This window comes from Gobio gobio (genome assembly GCF_949357685.1).
Source record: "Gobio gobio genome assembly, chromosome: 24".
Classification (NCBI taxonomy): Eukaryota; Metazoa; Chordata; class Actinopteri; order Cypriniformes; family Gobionidae; genus Gobio; species Gobio gobio.
The window spans coordinates 34227067-34249600 of record NC_137120.1 but is presented as its reverse complement, the minus strand read 5'-3'; the positions used below and the strand labels follow the sequence as shown (position 1 = coordinate 34249600).

Genomic DNA, 22534 nt, shown 5'->3' with positions numbered 1-22534 from the left:
ATAATCCAATCGATTATTGTTGTTTCATAGCTCATCACGAGCCTGGCGCGTGGATCAAACAGCTCATAGAGTGTAAAAATGAGCCCGATCACACGAAAATGCGTATAAATATTACTATATACGCACGAACCTAGGCTGTGATGATGTCTAGGCTGCACTATCCAATTAAACAACGTTATCAACTTTCGGGACATTTTCTACTCCATCAGTAAGCCTATGTGATGTTTTAATTCTTGAAACGCTGTGTAATTGACATATGACGTGTTTAATGGGCGTGCGTGTTGAACATCCGAGTCGCTTTTAAACTGGAGCGGTGGGAGTTACCATGGAAACGGGGCGACACAGTGAAGCAGCAAGACTCCGCCTGCGTCCTGTCACTGTTGTTTTCACTGATTTCAGGTAAGTTTAATCCCTAAAATTACACATATAATGTTAAACTACACATATAATACATACAACTGTTCCGTTGTTATGTTGAATATTTAATTTATAGAAATGGTTTAACGTTAGTGTCTTCGGAAAAAATCCGTTAGCCGTTAGGCTAACTTTATGAAAGGTAACGTTAACTTAGGCTAACGTAACTAGCCTTGAGCTCTTGTTTATGAAAGTTTGGGGTTTTAATCACATATTATGTGAAGATAAGAGGGCTTTGATAGTTTTGTTAACGTTTTGCTGGCAATTTGTCAATGGAAGTAACGTTAATCTAATTATTTAACCTAAAAGTTTGCACTGTAAAGTTAATCGGTGACGTCACTCACATGGAGCGTGACAATGAGCTGAAACTATTTCAAACACCTTTTTTCTTTTATCTTACATGGTTTTCCATCAATTATTATTATTACGTATATATCTCCATGCATCTGTAAAACCCCAAAACATAAATTCTGATATCTAAAGATATTATATATTGTATATCCTGTATATTCTTACTTTTTTCAGCATTTTAACCACGTGCTCTAGTTTATTTATTTCTAATAAACCTGACATTGTATACCACATATTGTTGGCTCTGTGACAAATTGTTTATGTTTCTAGATTCTGATGGATGTGCTGAGAACATCTCTAAGGTACTATGAACCATCTGACTTGTAAGTAAAACCTCAAACATTCCTGTGTGTATATGATACAACAAATGTTGATAGTTCTTGTAAATTAAATGGTAAAATGTTCATGAAGTGACTCTGAGAGCAGCTCTGCAGATAAAGTTAATGTATAGAGAGACAGCAGACACTAGCCATGTTTACATGCGCACTTTTTTGTCATTCCGATCAAAATCATTCCGATTGAAAGATTCGGTGGACTGTTTACATGAGACGTTATCTAAAACGATCTGGTGTTTACATGTGCTGACTTTCAATAGGAATCATTTTGTGACATGCGCACACAGTTTGTCTGCCGCCTCAGATTCGTTACGTATCGTGGATCAATAATTCTGTGTTGGTAATTTTAATATTTATTTATTTTTCTGTGGGCGGACATGCAGTAGTTTAACCTAATTTATGTCCTATACAATGGCTATTTCAACAGCTGTGAATGATGAATGCGGAATCAAAAATGAATTCAATTCATTTATTTTGAAAAACACAAAATTAACAATAAAATGCACTCAAATTATTAATAAAAACATAGGATATACGGTGAAACATGAATGAAGCATTCAAGACGTGCTCAGCATCATTACTAGTAGGCCTAGTACTAAAGATATACAGTATATTTCAGATGATTAAGGAAAGATACCATAATCACAAAGGTATAAATATTAACAAAAGTAATTAAAGTAGACTGTGGGTAATGTTACTTAACCAATTTGAAGCAGTTGTCGAATTTTTTTTTATAGCTAACTTAACTAACGAGAAACAGAGAGCAGCTTGAATGTTCCCCGTTGAAATGGCAGCTCTCAACGGCCACCAGGACTTGTACAGTTTTATAAAAGCTATTTATTATTTGTCGTAAAGTGTAAGAATCACCTCAGAAAAATAAATTATTCTGTCAGGCGCAGTTGAAGCCTCGGACAAACGCTGTCAAGATGAGATGCTGTAGCCAGGCTATGTCTGTGTCATTATTCAAACATCATGTTCATAACATGTTACGAAATAAAAAGTTTAATACCTCAGAAAAATGAACTTTCCTCTCTTGTCAACATTAGCCTGGTGTGAGTGCGGCGCGCGCTCTTCAGTTGAGGAGGCGCACGCGCTGTATATCACGTCACAGAAAGACGTGCACTCAAAGTAGTCGGATCAGGTCGTTTACATGGTGGAATTTTTCGTTTGATCGGTTTGTGAAAAGGTTTATCCCACCCCTCTCAAACCGATTACAATTTCATTCGGTTTGGCCATTTTTATTCCGATTGAGGTTTTTATATGGAGTATTTTTATTCGGATTGGACTTTTAAACCGATTACAGTGCTCCATGTAAACGCACCTACTGAAATCATTGCAAGCGTCACACACGCTTTAGTTTGCGTAGTAGTCGAAACTGCAGCGCTCATTCACACAGACATGGCAGAACATAAAGACTTCAGATTTCATTAGCAGTTTTTTTTAGCTTTAATATTCACAGACACTAGTCTGTATCGGTATCTGATTCATTGTACCACCCTACTTTTAATTTATTAATTCAAAAATTGCCAAATTCTGTGGCGTTCCGCTTTATACAGTAAATTGTGACTGGATTCTGTGGTTTCATGCATGTTTTTGCATCACGGAAATCATATGACTCTATGTGGTATTTGCAGTATTAAAGAGATTTAGTTTTGAGAGTTATTTATTGTTGTGTTATAAATTTGTTACCATTAGTATAAGAATGGAATGAATGACTAAAAGACTAAATTTCAGTCCGGCAGAATTCTCTGCACACTTTAACACAGAGGCCAAATGAGCATTTTGAATGTAAGAACCTCACATTATATTTATAACAATCCTTGTTGATATTTGAATTGTATTTCAGGGCAGTTTGTGAAGACAGATAAACAAGAGATGTTGTGACAACCTGGACAGAAGTCGGTTCCAGATCCACCTTCCACACCAGATTTCTCTCTCATATGGATTGCTGTCTGCTGTCATATTATATGTTCTCTGCAGAATTAGGTGCATGCAGATATTACTCAGGAACATGACTAAACTTTGTTTGCTATAATACATCTATTTAGTGCACCAGTGTGAAACATACTTCCCCCCACATTTGCTGTATATCTATATCTTTGTCATAGTATTCTTTCAGTGGTTAAGGGGATTTTACATGACGGGCGTCATGTTTTTACTATTAGTAAATGCAATGATCTCTATGAAATGAAGCGTCAGATTTCTGGTGTTGTGCCGAAATCTGACCTACCAATTTATGTGACCCTAGTTGACTGTTACAACTAAACCCATCCCTAATCCTAACCTTATAACTAGGGTCACAGAATTCAGCACTATAACAGAATGAATCTGCATTGAATGAATGGTTTACTTACTAACTCACTCATTAAGACAGCCCCTTGCTGCCACCTACTGGCATAACAATGTAACCTGCTACGGAAGCGCTGAAAAACAACTAAAACACAGACTGTTTCTCAAAATCAAGTATGCAAATATTATAAAATATTATTTATTGAACAATAATAGCCATTATAAACTTTACATATGTAATGTATATTAATTGATAAGTTATAAATTGTATTTTAATTATTATAACAATTGCAATAAAATAATTTGTAACTAGTTAGAGAAAATTTACATTTTACAGATGAGTTTTTTTCTGTTATAACATCTGTGCACTGACATTTCTTGGATTTTTCTATTTGTTAATGTTCTTATTTAAATTTGCTGTACTTTATTTGTACCATTTTGTTTTATTGGCGTAGTTTTATTTATCTGTTAAGAATTTTCTGTTATTATTAATGAGGGCGCTAATTGTAGTCTTTGAAAAAAATCTCAAGGTCCTTGAAAGTACTGGAATTTAATTATACATTATCTCTACAAACAATGACAAAGGTGTTATCATTTAACACTTTTGTTGTTGTTCCAAACTTGTGTGACTTTGTTAGACCTTAAAGTTAATGTTTCTGACCTTATTCACCATTCACTTTCTTTGGTTCAAAAAAAGTGAATGGTGAATAAGGAACATTATGCTTATCTCCTGACTAAGGTTAACATTAACACCTCCATTTGTTCAACAGTGGAAAGAAAGTCATACAGGTTTACATTGGATTTACACAAGGATGAGTAAATGACAGATTTTTCTTTTTTGTGAACGACCTAATCATATTTCTTATATTGTGTGAATAAATACAATGAGTGACTACATTTGTGTATAGTATAAATTATTAGTACTACATATGTTAATGTAGTTTTATAAAATGGGCAACAACCAGAGGTCCGCCCTACAGGTAAGGTGAAATGTAAAAAGTGTTAGTAATGAGCTGAATAATCAGATGTACAGAAATATCGTAACCTGTGACTAGCCTATGACGAATTATAAACAGATCTATAAATACCACTTAATCTATTTCTCTTACTGTAGTTATAATATTGTTTTATATTAAAGTCATTTTTCAAAGATAACAGTAAAAACATTTTGATTACATGTGTGAAGTGAAGAACAGTTTGGACGTGATAAATACGTTTCTGCAACGTTGAAAGGAGACGTGGTAACGTGATAAATACGTTTCTGCAACGTTGAAAGGAGACGTGGTAACGTGATAAAAACGTTATAAATACGTTTCTGCAACGTTGTGAAAAAACGTTTTTATAACGTGAAAAAAACCCGTCGTATTAATCTTGTCGTATTAAATACGTAGGATAAAAACGTTATCAAGACCTTTTCACAACGTGAAAAAAACGTTTTTACAACGTTGCTGTGTTTGCTGGGTAGTAGGACATATAATGTAGACCTTAAACATATCTAAAATTAAATTAATTTACATATAACCAGTTTAATATGGAGAGGCACTGAAATGTAGACCTTTGTGTTTTTGACCTACAGTGTTACATGACGTGAGAACAGTTCGTTATTTCGGTTTGTATGTTAGCAGGGACTTTAATCGTAACTTAACGAGAGTATGACAAACAGAAAATCCTCTCAGGATCCCTGGAATCAGTGTAACAGTACCTCAGGCACAACATTTTAGCATTTTTGTAGCATAAACACCATCAAATCGATGAGAGCTTCGGATTTTCCAATGTATCTCTATGGCGCTGACACCTAAAGATGTTCGAGTTCCGGTCCAAGCGCAGCTGATACTCAACTGCTATTGGCTCATCTGCATTCGAGGGGAGGGGCTTACCGATAGGTAAATTGCACCAAATCTGACAAGACAGGCAGAAGCGCACAGCCAATGCCCGGTAAGGCCCCACCCCTTACCTGCGGGCATATATAGCTACATCAGTTGACATTCGCTTCTCGCGATCTCTAGACTGACACAGTTCGGTCGAATTAGTGCTGCTCACTTGTTGTCTGCAGGAGGAAATATCATAAAGATCAGCCTCCGCCGGGCGTGACAATTCTATTCTGGAAGTTTCTCTGTGTCTGCTCTGCTCCCGCCCGCGCTCTCACTTGTCTTTCCTGTTCCACGGCTGCCGCCACGGAGTTCTCTGAGTTTTTCGCCGGTATGCCGCTCTCTATTCAAGCTGCTTCTTCCGGCAATAGCTCATCACGGGCCTGCCCGGCCGCGTGTGGTGCTCTTATCGCCGCTAAGGATCTTCACCCTTTCTGCGTGGTTTGCTTGGGCCTCAAGCACGCGCAAGAAGCCATAGATAATCCGGAGAACTGCAGTCACTGCCTAGTGTTGCCTAAGAAACTCCTGCAACGGCGCCTTAAAATTGCTGCTACCCAGTGCGGCGAGCTCGACTTTTCGGACTCAGATGTGGGATACGGCGACAACAGCGCGCCACCAGGGACCATCCGGGGCGCGACTGCTCTTGTCTGGGCTGACCAACCCAATCCTGAGTTCCCCGAAGAGGACATCTTCGCAGGAAACCCCCCGCTCGCCGACAATCCGGCCGGGTCCAGTGACAACGAGGCACTACTTTTGGACGACCTGATAACTGGACAAGGGATATCCCTCGCCTGCACTATGGAAGGAGATCATTAGGGTTAACGACCTCGTTCTCCGTAACGTTCGTCAGGCCGTCCAAGCCAGCGGGCGCTCCATGACGCTTTCCGTGGTAGGAGAGCGGTCACTCTGGCTCAACCTGTCGGGCCTCCCCGACAGCGAGAAAAGACGCTTCCCAGGCGCCTTGGTAGAGCCCGGCCGGGCTCTCTTTGGCCCCGCCGTCACACTGATGCAACAACGGTGTGACGACAAGAAGAAGGAGGAGGAGGCCTTCCTAGTTGTGTCTTCCTAGGAAGGCGGTCCCACACTAGGCGCCCCCTGCGCGTCTGCCTAATCCCCCGGCCCCAGGACATAACTTCCAACATAGCAAGGAAAGGCCCCGCAACAAGCCCCCGCCACGGCAGAGCAATCCACCCTCTGCTAAGCCCTGGAGGAAATAAAAACCTTCTCCTTCTGCTGTGGGAAAACAGCCGAGCTCAACCCTCACCAACCCCAAACGCAAGCGGCCGGCTTGATGTTTGGCCAATGGGGCTTGGGGTCACCGTTCACGAGCGACAAGCTCTTTGGACTCGGAGGGAGACGGAGGGTCTATTCTGGAGGGTGCCCCCTCCCGTGGCTGCCCAGACCATGTGTTTAGTGGACGATGTGTGTTCCCCCCCGTTCAGGGGGGCTGTTGTGAGGAAAAGTACAAAAGCAGTGTCACCACACCACACACTGTTTCCCCTCACCCTGTTAATAAAGGCTTCGGCCCCAGTGTTTTCCAGAAAACAAAACACACAAAATACACATTAAATCAAACGAATCAAATTAATTTGTTACAGAGAAATACCCTCTCTCTGCAAAGAGTGGACACCTCTCTGAACCCACGCATGCTGTCCCTAGTTTCCCCACTAGAGGGCGTCATTGCATCACAAATAAGCCAGCTGGGCATGCATGAAGCCAGTACGGCTCGGGTAGGCACGCTAGGGAGCCGCATGCCAGCTTGACGAACTGCAGCGCCACCCGAATGGGTAATGCACACAATATCGCAGGGTTATCATCTGCAGTTTGCTATGAAACCCCCACGTTTCAGCAGCGTTCGTTTTTCTCACACAGAGAAAGGCACAGCCCATGTTCTGAAGGAAGAAATCTCCTCTCTTCTGAGCAAAGGTGCAATTCAGGTGGAACCCCCAATCTGATAAACCAGGGTTTTTATTCTCTTTATTTCCTGGTTCCAAAGAAGGATGGTTCCCTACGTCCTATTCTGGACCTCAGGGTGTTGAACAAACATTTGAGGAAATACAATTTCAGAATGTTAACTCATGGTTCGCTCGCCCACGCCATACAACGGAACGACTGGTTCACATCGGTCGATCTGAAAGATGATTTTTTCCACATAAGCATTTATCCACCACAAGTTTCTTCGTTTCGTCTATCAAGGCATTTGTTACAAATTCACGGTCCTACCCTTTGGGTTAAGTCTAAGCCCCCGCACCCTTTGTCTGTGCACGGAAGTGGGCTTGACTTCCCTGAGAATTTCTGGTCTATGGATCCTGACATACATAGACGATTGGCTTATCATAGCCGACTCGAGGGAAAAGGTGTTGCAGGACACCTGCCGTGTGCTCACGCACATCACCTCTCTGGGCTTCAGGGTGAATGTGAACAAAAGCAATTTTACACCCAGCCAGAATGTGATCTTCCTGGGCATGGAGCTGAACTCATGCGAGCGTGTCTCTCACAGGAGCACGTTCTCTCTCTGATGAACTGTCTGTCCCAGTTCAGAGAGGGGGCGAGGGTGCAATATTGCACATGTCTCAGGCTACAGGGTCTTATGGCTTCATCTATCCAGATTTTGCCACTAGGACTCCAGAGAATGAGGCCGTTCATGAAATGGGTTTCGCACCTGCGCCGCATCTCTGCGCCACTGGAAGAGCGTTGACTTTTACGCACAGGGAGCCCCTCTGGGGGCGGTTATGTTGCGGAAAGTTGTGATGACGGATGCGTCCTTAACAGGCTGGGGGGTCACCTAAGAGGGCAGAACTGTGAACGGTTTGTGGCCGAGCAAACTACGTTCAGAGCACATAAATTATTTAGAGCTTCTGATCATTTGGAAGGCTCTGAATCATTTTCTGCCCATGTGCTCGTACGCTGTGACAATACCACAGCAGTGGCTTATATCAACCATCAAGGCGGTGTGCACTCGTCGAAGCTTCATGCCCTGGCTTACAAGCTTTTGGTGTGGAGCAGGCGATTTTTCCTGTCATTACATGCGACTCATGTTCCAGGGATTCTGAACAGAGGCACGGATCTTCTAGCGAGGGGGAACCCGCTCTTCTGAGATTGGTGCCTCCATCCTTAGATAGTGGGCATGATATGGATGAGATTCGGACAGGCGTCCTATTCGCCTTGAGCAAAAACAGCCATTGTCCTATGTTCTTCTCGCTAAAGGACTTGGATGCGCCCCTCGGGGTGGACGCACTGGCCCACCCGTGGCCCAGAGTGCTGCTGTATGCCTTTCCTCCCCTGTGCCTGATAATTCCCACACTGGCCAGGGTGAGAGAGAGAGGCGCCTTTCTCTCATTCTGATAGCACCCAGGTGGCCCAAAGCACCATGGCTGGCGGAGATAATCTGTTACATGCCCAGCAGTGACGCCTCCCCCTCCACACAGACCTATTGTCTCGAACCAACGGGGAGATTTATCACCCACACCCGGACAGGGTAGTTCTCTGGGTCTGGCCCATGAGAGGACGAACCTGAGCGTGTTAGGGCTTCCCCCGTGCGTGGTGGCCACTATACAGAATGCCAGGGCTGTTTCTACATGGTCCTTATATGGCTGTAAGTGGCAAGTGTTCGATGAGTGGTGTGATGGGCAGGGTCTCACTTCATATCAGTGCTCCATATCAGACCTTATGGATAAGGGCAGGTCTTTTTCCACTATTTAGGTCTATCTGGCAGCTATCTCTGCTTGTCATGTGGGGTTTGAGGGCTCAACAGTTGGGCAGCATCCTCTAATCCACAGATTTATGAAGGATGCCCGTTGCGCTTTGCTAGTCATTAGGAGAACGATCCCTGAATGGGTCCTCTCCATGGTGCTGGAAGCTCTGTCTCAATTCCCTTTTGAGCCTCTGGGGAATATTTCCCTAAAGTTGCTGTCCTTCAAGACAGCCTTGCTCTTGGCCATGGCGTCAGCCAAACGTGTCAGTGAGTTACATGCACTCTCGGTTCACCCCTTGTGCATTATTTTCTCTCTGGGTGGAGATAAGGTTTTCCTTAAGCCATATCCAGCCTTCATGCCAAAATGTTTCCCTGCGTTCACATCGGAGGTGTTAGAGCTGTCTGCTTTTCACCCTCCGCCCTTTTCCTCTGCGGAGGATCAAAGGTTCAACTCTTTGTTTCATGGGCTCCTCCCCACAAAGGGGATGCCCTGTCTAAGCAACTCCTTTCACATTGGCTTGTGGACGCTATAGTTTTGGCTTACAAATAAAAGAGAGTGCAACCCCCAGGGGACAGGAGTTCATTCCACGAGGGGCTTAGCCGCCTCTTGGGCTCTGTTCAGGGGAGTATCACTGCAGGATATCTGCTCTGCTGCCAGTTGGGCTTCTCCCCATACGTTTGTGTGTTACTATAAGCTGGATGTCACCAGAACCTCGGTAGCACATTCTGTTTTGGGGGTGGGTTCTTTATAACCCTGCCTTCTTTTGTGTGTGCCACACACGTTTCATGCCCTGCTTGTACACCGCAGTTACGCGTGTGCGTCGGCGTGGTGGGTTCATAATTATAAGACGTGTCAAGCACCGCCCTTTGGGGTGACCGTCTTTTTCTGGCTAAACAGGACCTCACTTTGAGTGTATTGGGCAATCGGGGAGCTGCCCATGTCTATCCCATAGGTGGATCTCGAACACGAGATGATGAAAGAGAACAATACACGGGTTTCCTGTTTACAAACATTACAGGGTGCGTGCGCATCCTGGAGGCAGAAAGACAGATCGCTCAGCTGGTCCGCTACTGCAACAACCTTAAGTATTGAAGCTTTCCTTATTGTTTGTATATAACTGCTGACTCAATAAAACGTGATTTTAAATGCATGGCAGGGTACGTCTACCTATCAAAATGTACCTGCAATAACAAAAATAATTTTTTGGCAAACGCATGCTTCCCCCTAGGTATGTTAAACATCAGGTACCCAGCACTGGCTCTGTTGGTACAATTAACCACGAAGCAACTCCTTGGCATTTTGACTTACAGACACGCCGCTACTAACCTACAACACGAGAGGTTTCTTCTTTCTGCCTCTCGGGTGCGTGCGCAAGCAGTGATGACGTCGCCGAGAAATCCATGTATAGGTTACTGTCGTAACCCCGGTTCTCTGAAACATCGAGTGGAGAGATCCACCAGCTTTGCCCCGCTTGCCGCACGAGAAGCGAATACTGATGTACAATCATAGACAGTAAAAGAAATGGACACAGCGACCCCATAGACTTCGACGGAGAGAATTGAAGACAGGATAGGAGCACTTACTTCCTGATGGCTGAGCGTACTGCGCAGACTCAGACTGAGCTTGACGACGTAGATGTGACGTGATCAGCCTGTCCGACAGTGGCAAGTCTTCTAGTAGTTGTGCAGCGTAAAATCTGAATCACCGAATCTTGCAGAGACAGAGAGAGTGAGCAGGAGCAACTTTTGATGAATGAAGCAGGATCTGCAACATCTCTATCTGCGTTTATGCCTCCACGTCCCCACAATTGCCTCATAGACAATAAAAGATTTCCTACGAGCTTCTCCTCGGGTCTATACGATAATTTGCTCAACAGCGCGACACAGTCGCGTGGTTATGATGCAATCGTTAGCCTATATTTTACAAAAACAGCTTCAACGGGGCGATAGTGTAAGATACAAGGTAATGGAGCCTTTTATACATTGTCGTGTTTGTTTAGAAATAAACAATGGACGAATAGAGTCTTTAAACGCCTCAGATGTAAAGATATTCACTGTCAAAGTGAGGTCAAAATGAATGGGAGTCAATGGGATGCTAACAACAGGTGATAGCTTGGTTAGCAATGGCCACGCGTATGGGTGGTACGCTTTCCAGGGGCTGGGCTACCCCCTTGTGTACAGTAACGCATGCAGACTATATATGCCCGCAGGTAAGGGGTGGGGCCTTACTGGGCATTGGCTGTGCGTTTCTGCCGGTCTTGTCAGACTTGGTGCAATTGGATGCGTCTGCAGAGGTCAGGTACGGATGCCCTTCCCATAGGTGGATCTCTCCACTCGATGTTTCAGAGAACCGGGGTTACGACAGTAACCTATTGTTTTCTAATCTAAATTGTGCCTCCATGGGTGTGAAGCGCTCCATTTTCACTAGAGGAAAACAACTGGTGTGATGAAGGCAGCAAAAGCTTTTTCCAGTGGATGGGAAACAAAAATAAAATAAGCCTTGTCATTATTATTATCCTCATAATCGATCGCATCTGTAACCCACGAAGATGCATAGACATCTAGTGAGACATCAATAGTACTTATGAAATAACATTTACTACATTTGTCAATGTTATTTTTGTCATTTCTGTGATTGGGTTTCTTTAAAGAGTAGATAAAAATAAAATGTCTGATTTAGCATGTGCATAAATTCGTCATGACCTATTTATACATACATTTGGTGTTTAATTTTTTTTTTTAGAAATTGGAAAATATATTTAATTAATATATATAGACAGAGAGAGAGAGAGAGAGAGAGAGAGAGAGAGAGAGAGAGAGATAATAAAGTCATAGTAATGTGTATAATTAATTTTTATTTTAATCTTGCACAGTTTTGAAAGACACTTTAAAGCCCCATTTGTCTCAGAAAAGAAGCATTTTTTTATATATAATCCTTCATGTTTTTCTGGTAATTTGCAGTCTTAACACATCATTCTAGTATTACAATTACCTATAAATCTGATTGTGGAACAACAGCAAACAAGTAACTAACAAAAGCATTAAACTGAACTGAAACTAGAACAGGCAAACAGAAAAGAATAACAATCTTCTAACTTAAGATGTCTTATTGTGCTGATCAAGAGGTGTATATCCCGATCTGTAATACACAGCTTTTTATTTGGGTTTGTCCTCTACGGGACAAACATCATCCAGATAGTCGTCTGCAAAGTTGAGCATCTGCTGTAGAGCGGTGAGAAGCAGGACGTCACAGTTGAGCTCCAGCTCCAGCTCCTGACTGTAGTTCTTCACCGGTAACACACAAGACACCGGCACACCCAACCGAGAGCTCACCTCCTGAACCTGCAGAGACAAAACAACATCTCAGTCACTCTGAGTCCTGTGGGATGTGATGGAATTTTTAATGAATCATAAATCATATGATTAAAGCATATATTCAAATGCATTGTCTAGAGTCGGTTTGGTTACTGCTGCACAGCAGGTTAGTGGAACGAAACACTAGAGATCTTATTCCCAAGTCATTGTGTTCATAGGGGTCAAGACGTTGCCCTACTCAGTCCACGTTGATTAGGGGATACATTTGTAAGCAACGATCGGGATAGGAGACGTCCCAGGTAAAAGTCAGGTGTGTAGGGGAAAATCTACCACAGGGAATAGTTCATGTGACCATGTCTCACCTTCGTCCTGATGTAGGAACTGGCATAAATGCTTTGAAGATCTTCCTCCACCTCAGGACATGCTTCATCTACTTTTGTCATCAAAACCATCTGGGGAATGCCTGAAAATGTGTAAATAACTATTAGTTAGTCATGGAACATTTCACATAATAGAGTTATGCAACATATATCTAAAAATGTATACCCAGTGAGTTCACTTTTTTGCGTATGTTAGCAAGTTTTTCCTCTAGTTTGCTGGACATGAGGGAGATTTTGGTTGTGTCTATCATGTACACCACACAGTGGATCTTCTCCTGTAGAGATGCAGGTCTGGAGGCCTTTTGCTCATCCGGTTGATACGGTGTGATGGGGTTGAACTGGATTGAGAGGATTCAATTAATTGAAAATCAATGACTTTTAAACATTGTATGTATAAGGCTACATCTATATTAATGCTAATAAGTAGCTTACTTTATAGTGGTCTGGTACGTGACCTTGAAGAATGCTGCTGATGTCATCAATATCCAGTCCTGCACCGGATTGCTCCTCGAGTCCCATGGTGTCACACAACACAAATGGCAATGGCTTTCCCTCACGGCCGTGTTTCACTGGGTATGTGCGAAACTACCAACCAAGAAGAGAAACACATCAAGACCTGAAGTCCTCAAGAGACGTTCCTCAACCTGAAGAGAGACTTCTGTAGGAAACACTATGAATGCTGGTGAATCTGTACCTGTGTGGTGAGACTAGTGCCTGCAGATCCTGACATGGCTTTACTGGTCATGCGGCCCATGAAGATGGAGTTGATGGAGTTGAAGAAACTGGATTTTCCAGCACCTACAGGACCGATCATGAGGATTCTGACCTGACTCACAGACGTCATGATGGGTTTATGATTCCTGATCTTTTCCATGACCTCTGCTCTTCGTCTACAACAGAGATCACAACTTTATTATTAAAATTATTGCTGTATGAAATCAGCAACAATGAAATAACACTGGAAACATGGAGTGGAAACATACTCAGCTGTCCAAAGAATATTCCTCCATGGCTTCTCTTTGAAACTGAACTGTTGGCCTGGAAATATTATTATTATAGAACTTATTTTGGAGTAATGTTAACAACGGAAGTTAAAAAGTGAAATTTAAGAGACGGTACTCAATAAGATATATTTTGTCTGATTATTTACTTACTCTGCTTGATTTTGTACACCTCACATTCAGTCAGCTGAGTGTCATTCCCATATAACTTGTCAGTATTGAATCGCTGATCCCAATAAATATTGTCCGCTGGTTTGCAATATACAACTGGTTGGTTTTTGTAGCAAAAGTACAATTGTTGGCCAAAGTTGGGTCCTCCATCGTCATCAAGACGTGCATTATGTGTATTAACTTTGATGAGAACAGGGGTTCCACTTCCACTGTGAACCCTGAACAGGAAAGCTTCCTTATCTGTAATTTTTCGATTACTTTGAGCATAATCTACACTAGTGTATCCACCAAAGATGTAGCCTGAACGGTTGTAGGCTACAAGTAAAGTGGGACCCTGACGGTCACATCGCTGGTGGAAGGCAGAAGCATTATATCCATGAACAGAAGCTTTGTAGAGAAGAGTCAGTTCAACATTCCCCAGCAATGCACAGAGCTGCTTTCTTTTCTCTTCTGGTAAATTAGAAGCAAGGGGAGCCATATATTTCCCAAATCTTGTATACATCTTTAAGATAAAACAAGGAATACATTATTTTAAATATATACAAAAATACATATTGTCTATTAAAGTTAATCTTTAGGAATCCACATTTAAATAACATACCTGATTATTTATTCGTAATGGGTTAACTAATGTCAACGTACATAACTTTGTATAGTGTTCCCTTTTTACAATTTTGCAGCTTTTCCGTTATAAAATAGGCTTAGTGCTAATATTTACGTCTAGATGTGTGCTGCTCACCACATTATTACTGCTAGGGTAAAGAGTTGGCAGGGGGTCGAAATTCGCCACAACACCAGAATGATCGAAAATAAAGGTTATAATCATCACTGTGGTTACAATACAATTGTAATACAATTGTCAATATGCCAGAATTAAAAACGTTACAGGTATCCTCCTGAGTCCTGCCCCACAGACAATAAATAGCGAAGCCTCGTTGGCCACTTTGGTCCTTTGCTAATGCTATGATACGTCAACGACTCCGCCTTATTGGACGAAAGTACTCAAGAGCTGAATGTCATTTGACTGTGCAGTGAGTACCACTTGTAATTTAGGTCTAATGGGTGAAGCTAGAATATCCAACCACACCTTAACCATACCCACAAATCTATCCTTCCACTGAATTTGCCTGGACGTCAGTGAACATCTCTTGGGCAAGACTGCCTGGATCTCTATAAAGTTTAAACAAATAGGCATAAGTAAATGGGGAGCTGTGGTTTTTCTGGGACAATGCTATAATAGCCTACAATGCTATACTAGCCTACAATGCTATAATACAATTATATATCAGATATGTACAATATGGCTCTAAGTCACTATAGGATAGAAATGTCTGCTAAATGCATGAATGTAAATGATATGTCACTAGCCTGGGAAAACCCAGAAAACTTCCAGCAAATTTAGTTACTACTGAGAATGGTTAACAGGCCTATGTCTCTGCAGGTTCAGGAGGTGAGCTCTCGGTTGGGTGTGCCGGTGTCTTGTGTTTTACCGGTGAAGAACTACAGTCAGGAGCTGGAGCTGGAGCTCAACTGTGACGTCCTGCTTCTCACCGCTCTACAGCAGATGCTCAACTTTGCAGACGACTATCTGGATGATGTTGGTCCTGTGTAGGACAATCTTATAAAGCCCTAGTGAAGTTTTATCTCCCTTTGTAGCCGATTTAATGTTATATTTGTGTGTAAGCTATATTGGTTTGCTACTAGTTATTATTATATCTCTAGATCACCACAGTAAGGCATTTTAAGATTATTCTGTTCTGTTTGTCCATTCTAGTTCTTCAGGAAAATTATAGGAAGTGCAAGTGGAAGTGTGAAGACAGGCCACAAGAAAAGGTTTCGCCACTGATAGATTGGCAAAGAACACTCATGATTTCAAAAACAACACTCCAGCTTCAGATCATCTCTTATTTAACACGAATGAATGTCAATTGGATATGTTTAATTTGCATCAGGTGTATCCGTGCAGCGAGATTTTTCAACAACAAAAAAATGGTGGGGACAATATCGACCCTGGCAAAAAGTGGTTGAGAGTGGGGACATGTCCCACCCGCAAATTACGCCTGTGATATATTTTAATGCAATGTGCATAACGTTTTTCATTGTGGAAACGGCTACTGTCTTCAACGCTGTTATTTTAGCTTTTTCTCTTGTTCCATGTGCTTCTTCTCTTGAGTCATAGGCTATGTTATGTCACAGGTCAATTTCAAATTAATGTGAAAATAATTTCAAAACCGTATTTAGCCTATCTGAAGCATTTATCTTAAGGCCCATTCATTTTTATGTTGCCTCCTAACCTTATGCTTGCAGTTAAACACAGAAGTGCTTGTTTTTGTCACAATCACCAGTGAGAGTGCCCCTGATTACCACCTGAGGGCACTCCAACCCGGACTGTCATTCTATCATAGACTACATTACCCATTATCCTTTGCCTGGACTCATCATCACTCATTGTTTGCATCTGTGTCTTATTAGCTCATTTCCCCATTACCCCAGCCTATATAAACCATGTTCACTCTGTCATTCACTGCGAAGTCTTGTTTGTTGTAAACTGCATTTCTGAGTGGTTTCCCTAGTTTCATGTCTCTGGTTTCATTTCTTGCCTGTTCGTGGATTACCTGTTTGCCTGTCTCTCCTGTCTTGTTTGCCGTATTGGACTGATTACCTGTTATGACCTCTTGCCTGTTTGTTAACTACGAGTGTGGATTACCCTTTAATAAAGCTGCATTTGGATCTTCTACCTTCTGCCTCAGAGCAGTATGTTACAGTTTTATTATTCATACCACAACAATAAATGTCTTAATATAGAAATGTAGTAATATATATCATATGGAGTCTACAAGTAAAAGTAAAACATTTAATGATCTATCTACATGCATTTCACAGAATTCTACACTAATTAGTCAGTACACCAGTTATACAATTAATCAAATGGATAGAAACCAATAGAAAAAGTTTGGGTTTAAAAGATTCCTTATCATGGGGCTCCCCTGGGCAACATTAATATCACAGCTTGTACCCTTAATTATAAGAATTTTAATGGATCCAATAAAATATTTACAGTAGAAAGTGGATAGTAGACACATTGAGACAGAAAAAGACATAAGACATACTACAGATATAAAATTGACCACATTTGCCCCTTTAATTTTTCCAGCTTATTCAATTCTGTGATTGGGTTTCTGTAAAATTAGTAAGTATTAAAATAAACATGTCTGTTTCAGCATGCAGGTAAATATGTAATGTCATGACCTTAAGTTCAAGAGAGGCTTTTATCATTCAGTTGTTCAAAATGATAAAATATAGGCTATCATTTAATCATTACATAAAGTATATTTGCTTAAATATATTTTTTTATACAGAATAAAAGTAATTGTTGACTCAAAAAAATGTGTATAATTGTTTTTATTTTAATCTTGCAAGGTTTTGAACAAAACCCATTTATAGAAAGAAGCACTTTTTAATGCTTATACAGTTTTTTCTTATGTTTTTCTCTTAATTTGCAGTACTAACACGTCTTTAGTATTATACTCCATATCGTGGCACAACAATAATGCAACATGCTTAAGTGATATAAGAACTTTGTTTGCACTTCCTATAATTTCTTGAATGGGTATATGACTTTGAAAGAACTAGAATGGACAATCAGAACAGAATAATCTTAAAATGCATTATCTTGCTGATCTATATAATATATCTATAATAACTAGTATATGAATATAGCACACCAATATAAGCTTACACACAAATATAACATTACATCGGCTACAAAGGGAGATAAAACTTCACTAGGGCTTTATAAGATTGTCCTACACAGGACTAACATCATCCAGATAGTCGTCTGCAAAGTTGAGCATCTGCTGTAGAGCGGTGAGAAGCAGGACGTCACAGTTGAGCTCCAGCTCCAGCTCCTGACTGTAGTTCTTCACCGGTAACACACAAGACACCGGCACACCCAACCGAGAGCTCACCTCCTGAACCTGCAGAGACATATCATTTACATTCATGCAAACAATAATTCATAGTATACAATGCCAGGTTTAAGAGAGGTTGAAGGTTTTGGAGAGTGACTACAGGCTGAAACGACCCAATTCAGATTTTTTTTGCCCTTATGCGACCTGTATCTGATCTTTTCATGACAGTCTGAACGACACAGATCCGATCTTTTCAAATGCGACCCAGGCCACTTTGTGCCTTGATGTGAAGGAACAACAAATACTAAAGGGAAATTTCATGATCATGTTAGCATGTCTCACCTTCGTCTTGCTGTAGGAAGTGATATAAACATTTTGAAGATCTTCCTCCACATCAGGACATGCTTCATCTACTTTTGTCATCAAAACCATCTGAGGAATGCCTGAAAATGTGTAAATATAACCCTTAGTTAGTGGCTTAAGACAATAGTTATGCAACAAACTGCAAATATTAGAGTTAGTCAGTAGATTATAATTATTCTTTGATATAAGAGTTATCTAAAAATGTTGTTCACTTACCCAGTGAGTTCACTTTTGTGCGTATGGCAGCAAGTTTTTCCTCTAGTTTGCTGGACATGAGGGAGATTTTGGTGCCGTCTATCATGTACACCACACAGTGGATCTTCTCCTGTAGAGATGCAGGTCTGGAGGCCTTTTGCTCATCCGGTTGATACGATGTTGTGGGGTTGAACTGAATTGAGAGGATTTAGAGTGAAACTAAAATGTATCATTCCTACTTAAGCATTCATTTCTGATAACAGTGCACTTACTTTATAGCGGTCTGGTACGTGACCTTGAAGAATGCTGCTGATGTCATCAATATCCAGTCCTGCACCGGATTGCTCCTCGAGTCCCATGGTGTCACACAACACAAATGGCAATGGCTTTCCCTCACGGCCGTCTTTCACTGGGTATGTGCGAAACTACCAACCAAGAAGAGAAACACATCAAGACCTGAAGTCCTCAAGAGACGTTCCTCAACCTGAAGAGAGACTTCTGTAGGAAACACTATGAATGCTGGTGAATCTGTACCTGTGTGGTGAGACTAGTGCCTGCAGATCCTGACATGGCTTTACTGGTCATGCGGCCCATGAAGATGGAGTTGATGGAGTTGAAGAAACTGGATTTTCCAGCACCTACAGGACCGATCATGAGGATTCTGGCCCGACTCACAGACGTCATCATGGGTTTATAATTCCTGATCATTTTCATGAGCTCGTCTCTTCGTCTACAACACAGATCACAACTTTATTATTACACTACTGTATGAAATCAGCAGCAAAATATCACTGAGTGAAAACTTACTTTTCTGTCCACTGAACATTCCTCCACGGCTTTATCTTGGCACTGATCTGAGGATCTTTTTCTGAGGAAGTTATTATACAACTTACTTTCGCCATAATGTTAACAGCAGTACATTTTAAGACACTGGGGACTCTAATTTATATAATTTACTCTACACAACTATATGTGTGTTTCAATACAATAAGTGATAAAACAATTCTGATAATGGACTTACTCTGTTCCACTTTGTACACCTCACATTCAGTCAGCAGAGTGTCGTTCCCATATAGTGTAGCAGGATTAAAATTGAACGGATTACCTTGATTATATCCATTCCGTCCTAGATGATACACATTTGGTTGGTCGTTGTAGCAAAAGCACAACTGACCACCAAAGTTGGGTCCTCCAGTGTCATCATAACGTGCAAAATATGCACTATTGTTAACTTTGATGCAGAGAGGAACTGAATGCTGAACACCTTGAACACTGAACAGGAAAGCTTCCTCATCTCTAATATGCTGCCCACTTTGAGCATAATCTACACTAGTGTATCCACCAAAGATGTAGCCTGAACGGTTGTAGGCTACAAGTAAAGTGGGACCCTGACGGTCACATCGCTGGTGGAAGGCAGAAGCATTATATCCATGAACAGAAGCTTTGTAGAGAAGAGTCAGTTCAACATTCCCCAGCAATGCACAGAGCTGCTTTCTTTTCTCTTCTGTTAATCTAGAAGTGAGGGAGTCCATGCTGAGCTTTCCCAACCTTTTGTTCATCTTTAAGACAAGACAAAAAGATATGTAAGCATAAATTACAGAACTTTTATGTATAACATAGGCTAAGTTTCATTTACTTTGTTTTTTTTTTTTAATGGGTTTAGACAATTATGTATTGTTATACACATTAAAGGCAGCAGTATTGGCTGAATTAATAATCCTAAAAAACATCTGGTTGTGGTTTCAGTTTTTTACCTTTACAACTTACCAATAACCACACTTTAGTTAACACAACTGTTAGCTTAGATTATCAGTAACAATTCTTTAATTAATACACATGTCAACATAATACATTTTTAACACTGTAAGATGTTTACTTTAACATTATTTTCTAACATTTCTATAGCAGATGGAGCTCTGGGTGGAGCCACATGAACAAGCCTTATTATTGTAAGCAGTATTTGCATAAGATTATACTGCTGCCCTGTCAGAAACTTGACCGTTTAGCTGGAAATGAAACTGAAATCTGCACGGCATGACTGACTCACCGAATTAATACATTTTTATTTAATCATCGCAATGTAATAACATTTTATTATGTATTCTTTATTATAATGTAATAACTTACTATTTTTTATTTAATCACTGCAATGTAATAGTTTGTTAAAAGTTAAATATTTAGATCTGAGAACCTACTTTTGTGTTTGAAAATTATAGCATTAGGCCTACAATATATTTGTTTTTTAAAATATAGAACATTAAAAAAATTTAACATTAAAATTCATAACGTCTAAGCTTACCTCTTTAGTGGTATCTTTGTGCATCAAACACTGAAATGCTCCTCGTACAAGACCATACAGCAGCAGAATGCAAAGCTCCTCCTATAAACCTTTACTTATTAACATACTCCAGATAACAGTGGAAACAGTGACTGCATCTAGCTTATACGTTTTTAAAGGACATTCTATCTATCTATCTATCTATCTATCTATCTATCTATCTATCTATCTATCTATCTATCTATCTATCTATCTATCTATCTATCTATCTATCTATCTATCTATCTATCTATCTATCTATCTATCTATCTATCTATCTATCTAGGCCTATTTGTATGTGTGTGTGTGTGTGTGTGTGTGTGTGTGTGTGTGTGTGTGTGTGTGTGTGTGTGTGTGTGTGTGTGTGTGTGTGTGTGTGTGTGTGTGTGTGTGTGTGTGTGTGTGTATTTGGTTCATAAAGCTTACCATTTTAAGGATGCACAGTATATATATGTTGTATTACAGTACTGTACACCTTTACATCTGGTAATGCTATCTGGTCATTATTTGTGATAATGTTATCCTATTTATTCTAGACTCTTTTAATTTTTTTATCCATTACCTTGTTTAGACCACATAAATAAACACAAATATGCAAATGACCACCCAATGTAACCAGTAAACTTGATGGACATTAAAAATAATCTCAGTGTCCTTACCAACACACCTAGTTCAGCCATATCGGTCTAGAAAATCACAACTTTTCATTTTCCGTCAGTCTTAGTACACAATGTAACTATACACATCACAACATGTAAATAGGAAAATGTTGGTGTTATTTTGTCACTTATTGAGCCGTAGGCTAGCTGGAGCCGTTTACCTCCAGTCTTTGTGCTAAGCTAGGCTAGCGGTGGGTGCGTCAAACAGAGTTATGTCACGCACGGAGATGAGAATGGTATGTATGGACATATCTAACTCTGGGGGATACAGTGAATAAGCTAAAGTCACAAAAAGTTGGCGTGTTCCTTTAAGAGAGGCTAAACTAAAAGACAAAAACTCAAAAGAATGCATAACAACAAATAACGCTAAACACAGTTCTACAATACGCTAAACAGCTGGTAGACACAACAAGATCCTACTTTTACTAAAGAAGTTGATTTCTCTTCTTCTTAACCCGCATCGGATCGTGGGCGGGGGGGTTGACGGAAGTGGGCGTGTGTGTACTTTTATTTACTGTTGTTTTATACAAAATATTCAATCAACTATCACAAACTATGCATCATTTGAAAGCTAAAACACTCAAGATTCATGTTCTGAACTTGTTTTTGCAATAAATACACCAGAGAGGAAAGGGTTAAATGAAACGCTAAAGGACCGTCCATGTAAACATTAGCAAAATATTAGCGATACTCATCTTTCATCTCCTGTCGTTCAGATCAGATCGGACGAATCCAATAAACACCCGCATACATCTCTGTGTAAGAGTCCACTCTTCAAAATGCATCCCACTTTTTAATCCAAAACAACGAAAAAATAGGGAAAAAACTAAAAATCCTCCGTTGTTTGCAAGAGAGTTTTGAGTTAGCGTGATCAATCATGTCCATTTTCAATGAAATATCGATTCTATTCCGTGTCTGGCAAACTCCCCCTGCTAGAATAGTTTCTCCCACGTGAAATGGTTCAACCCTCGTCTCTCTCCTTCAATAGGCTTTTATCACAGAGGAATTGAATACCGGAAGTGCGCGTCGAAGCAGTTTATTGCAGATTTATTTGAATGAAAAACTACTCTTTACAATAGCAAATGTTCTGAAATAAATGGCCTTTTTGAAATGACGCCTAGACTTTTCTTGACATAAAAGCTCACAGAAGCCACATTACTGAGAGAATCATCCTCATATTTGAATCATGACATGATTAGACATTCAGTTTTATATTTAAGTTATTTTCAGGCTCTTAACATTAAATTATAATATTTTTTTCCCTAAGTGAA

The 22534-nt window shown here is 40.6% G+C and overlaps 1 protein-coding gene and 1 long non-coding RNA gene across 2 annotated transcripts in view; one reads left to right on the top strand and one right to left on the bottom strand.

Moving 5' to 3' along the window:
- Positions 1-19819, bottom strand: part of LOC307120196 (uncharacterized protein) — a gene marked incomplete at its 5' end in the record, with an annotated part of 45371 nt that extends 25552 nt beyond the window's left edge. The window contains 9 exons of the mRNA XM_079807082.1: positions 325-412; positions 12129-12293; positions 12629-12729; positions 12813-12984; positions 13079-13231; positions 13341-13472; positions 18954-19017; positions 19095-19155; positions 19309-19819. Of these exons, the coding sequence (XP_079663208.1) occupies positions 325-412; positions 12129-12293; positions 12629-12729; positions 12813-12984; positions 13079-13231; positions 13341-13472; positions 18954-19017; positions 19095-19155; positions 19309-19819 (1447 nt within the window). The remainder of the gene's footprint in view (positions 1-324; positions 413-12128; positions 12294-12628; positions 12730-12812; positions 12985-13078; positions 13232-13340; positions 13473-18953; positions 19018-19094; positions 19156-19308) is intronic.
- Positions 296-4283, top strand: LOC307120724. The gene is made up of 3 exons (XR_013815851.1): positions 296-399; positions 1036-1088; positions 2947-4283. It is a non-coding gene; the product is annotated as an uncharacterized lncRNA (long non-coding RNA).
- Positions 19820-22534: the final 2715 nt, after the last annotated feature.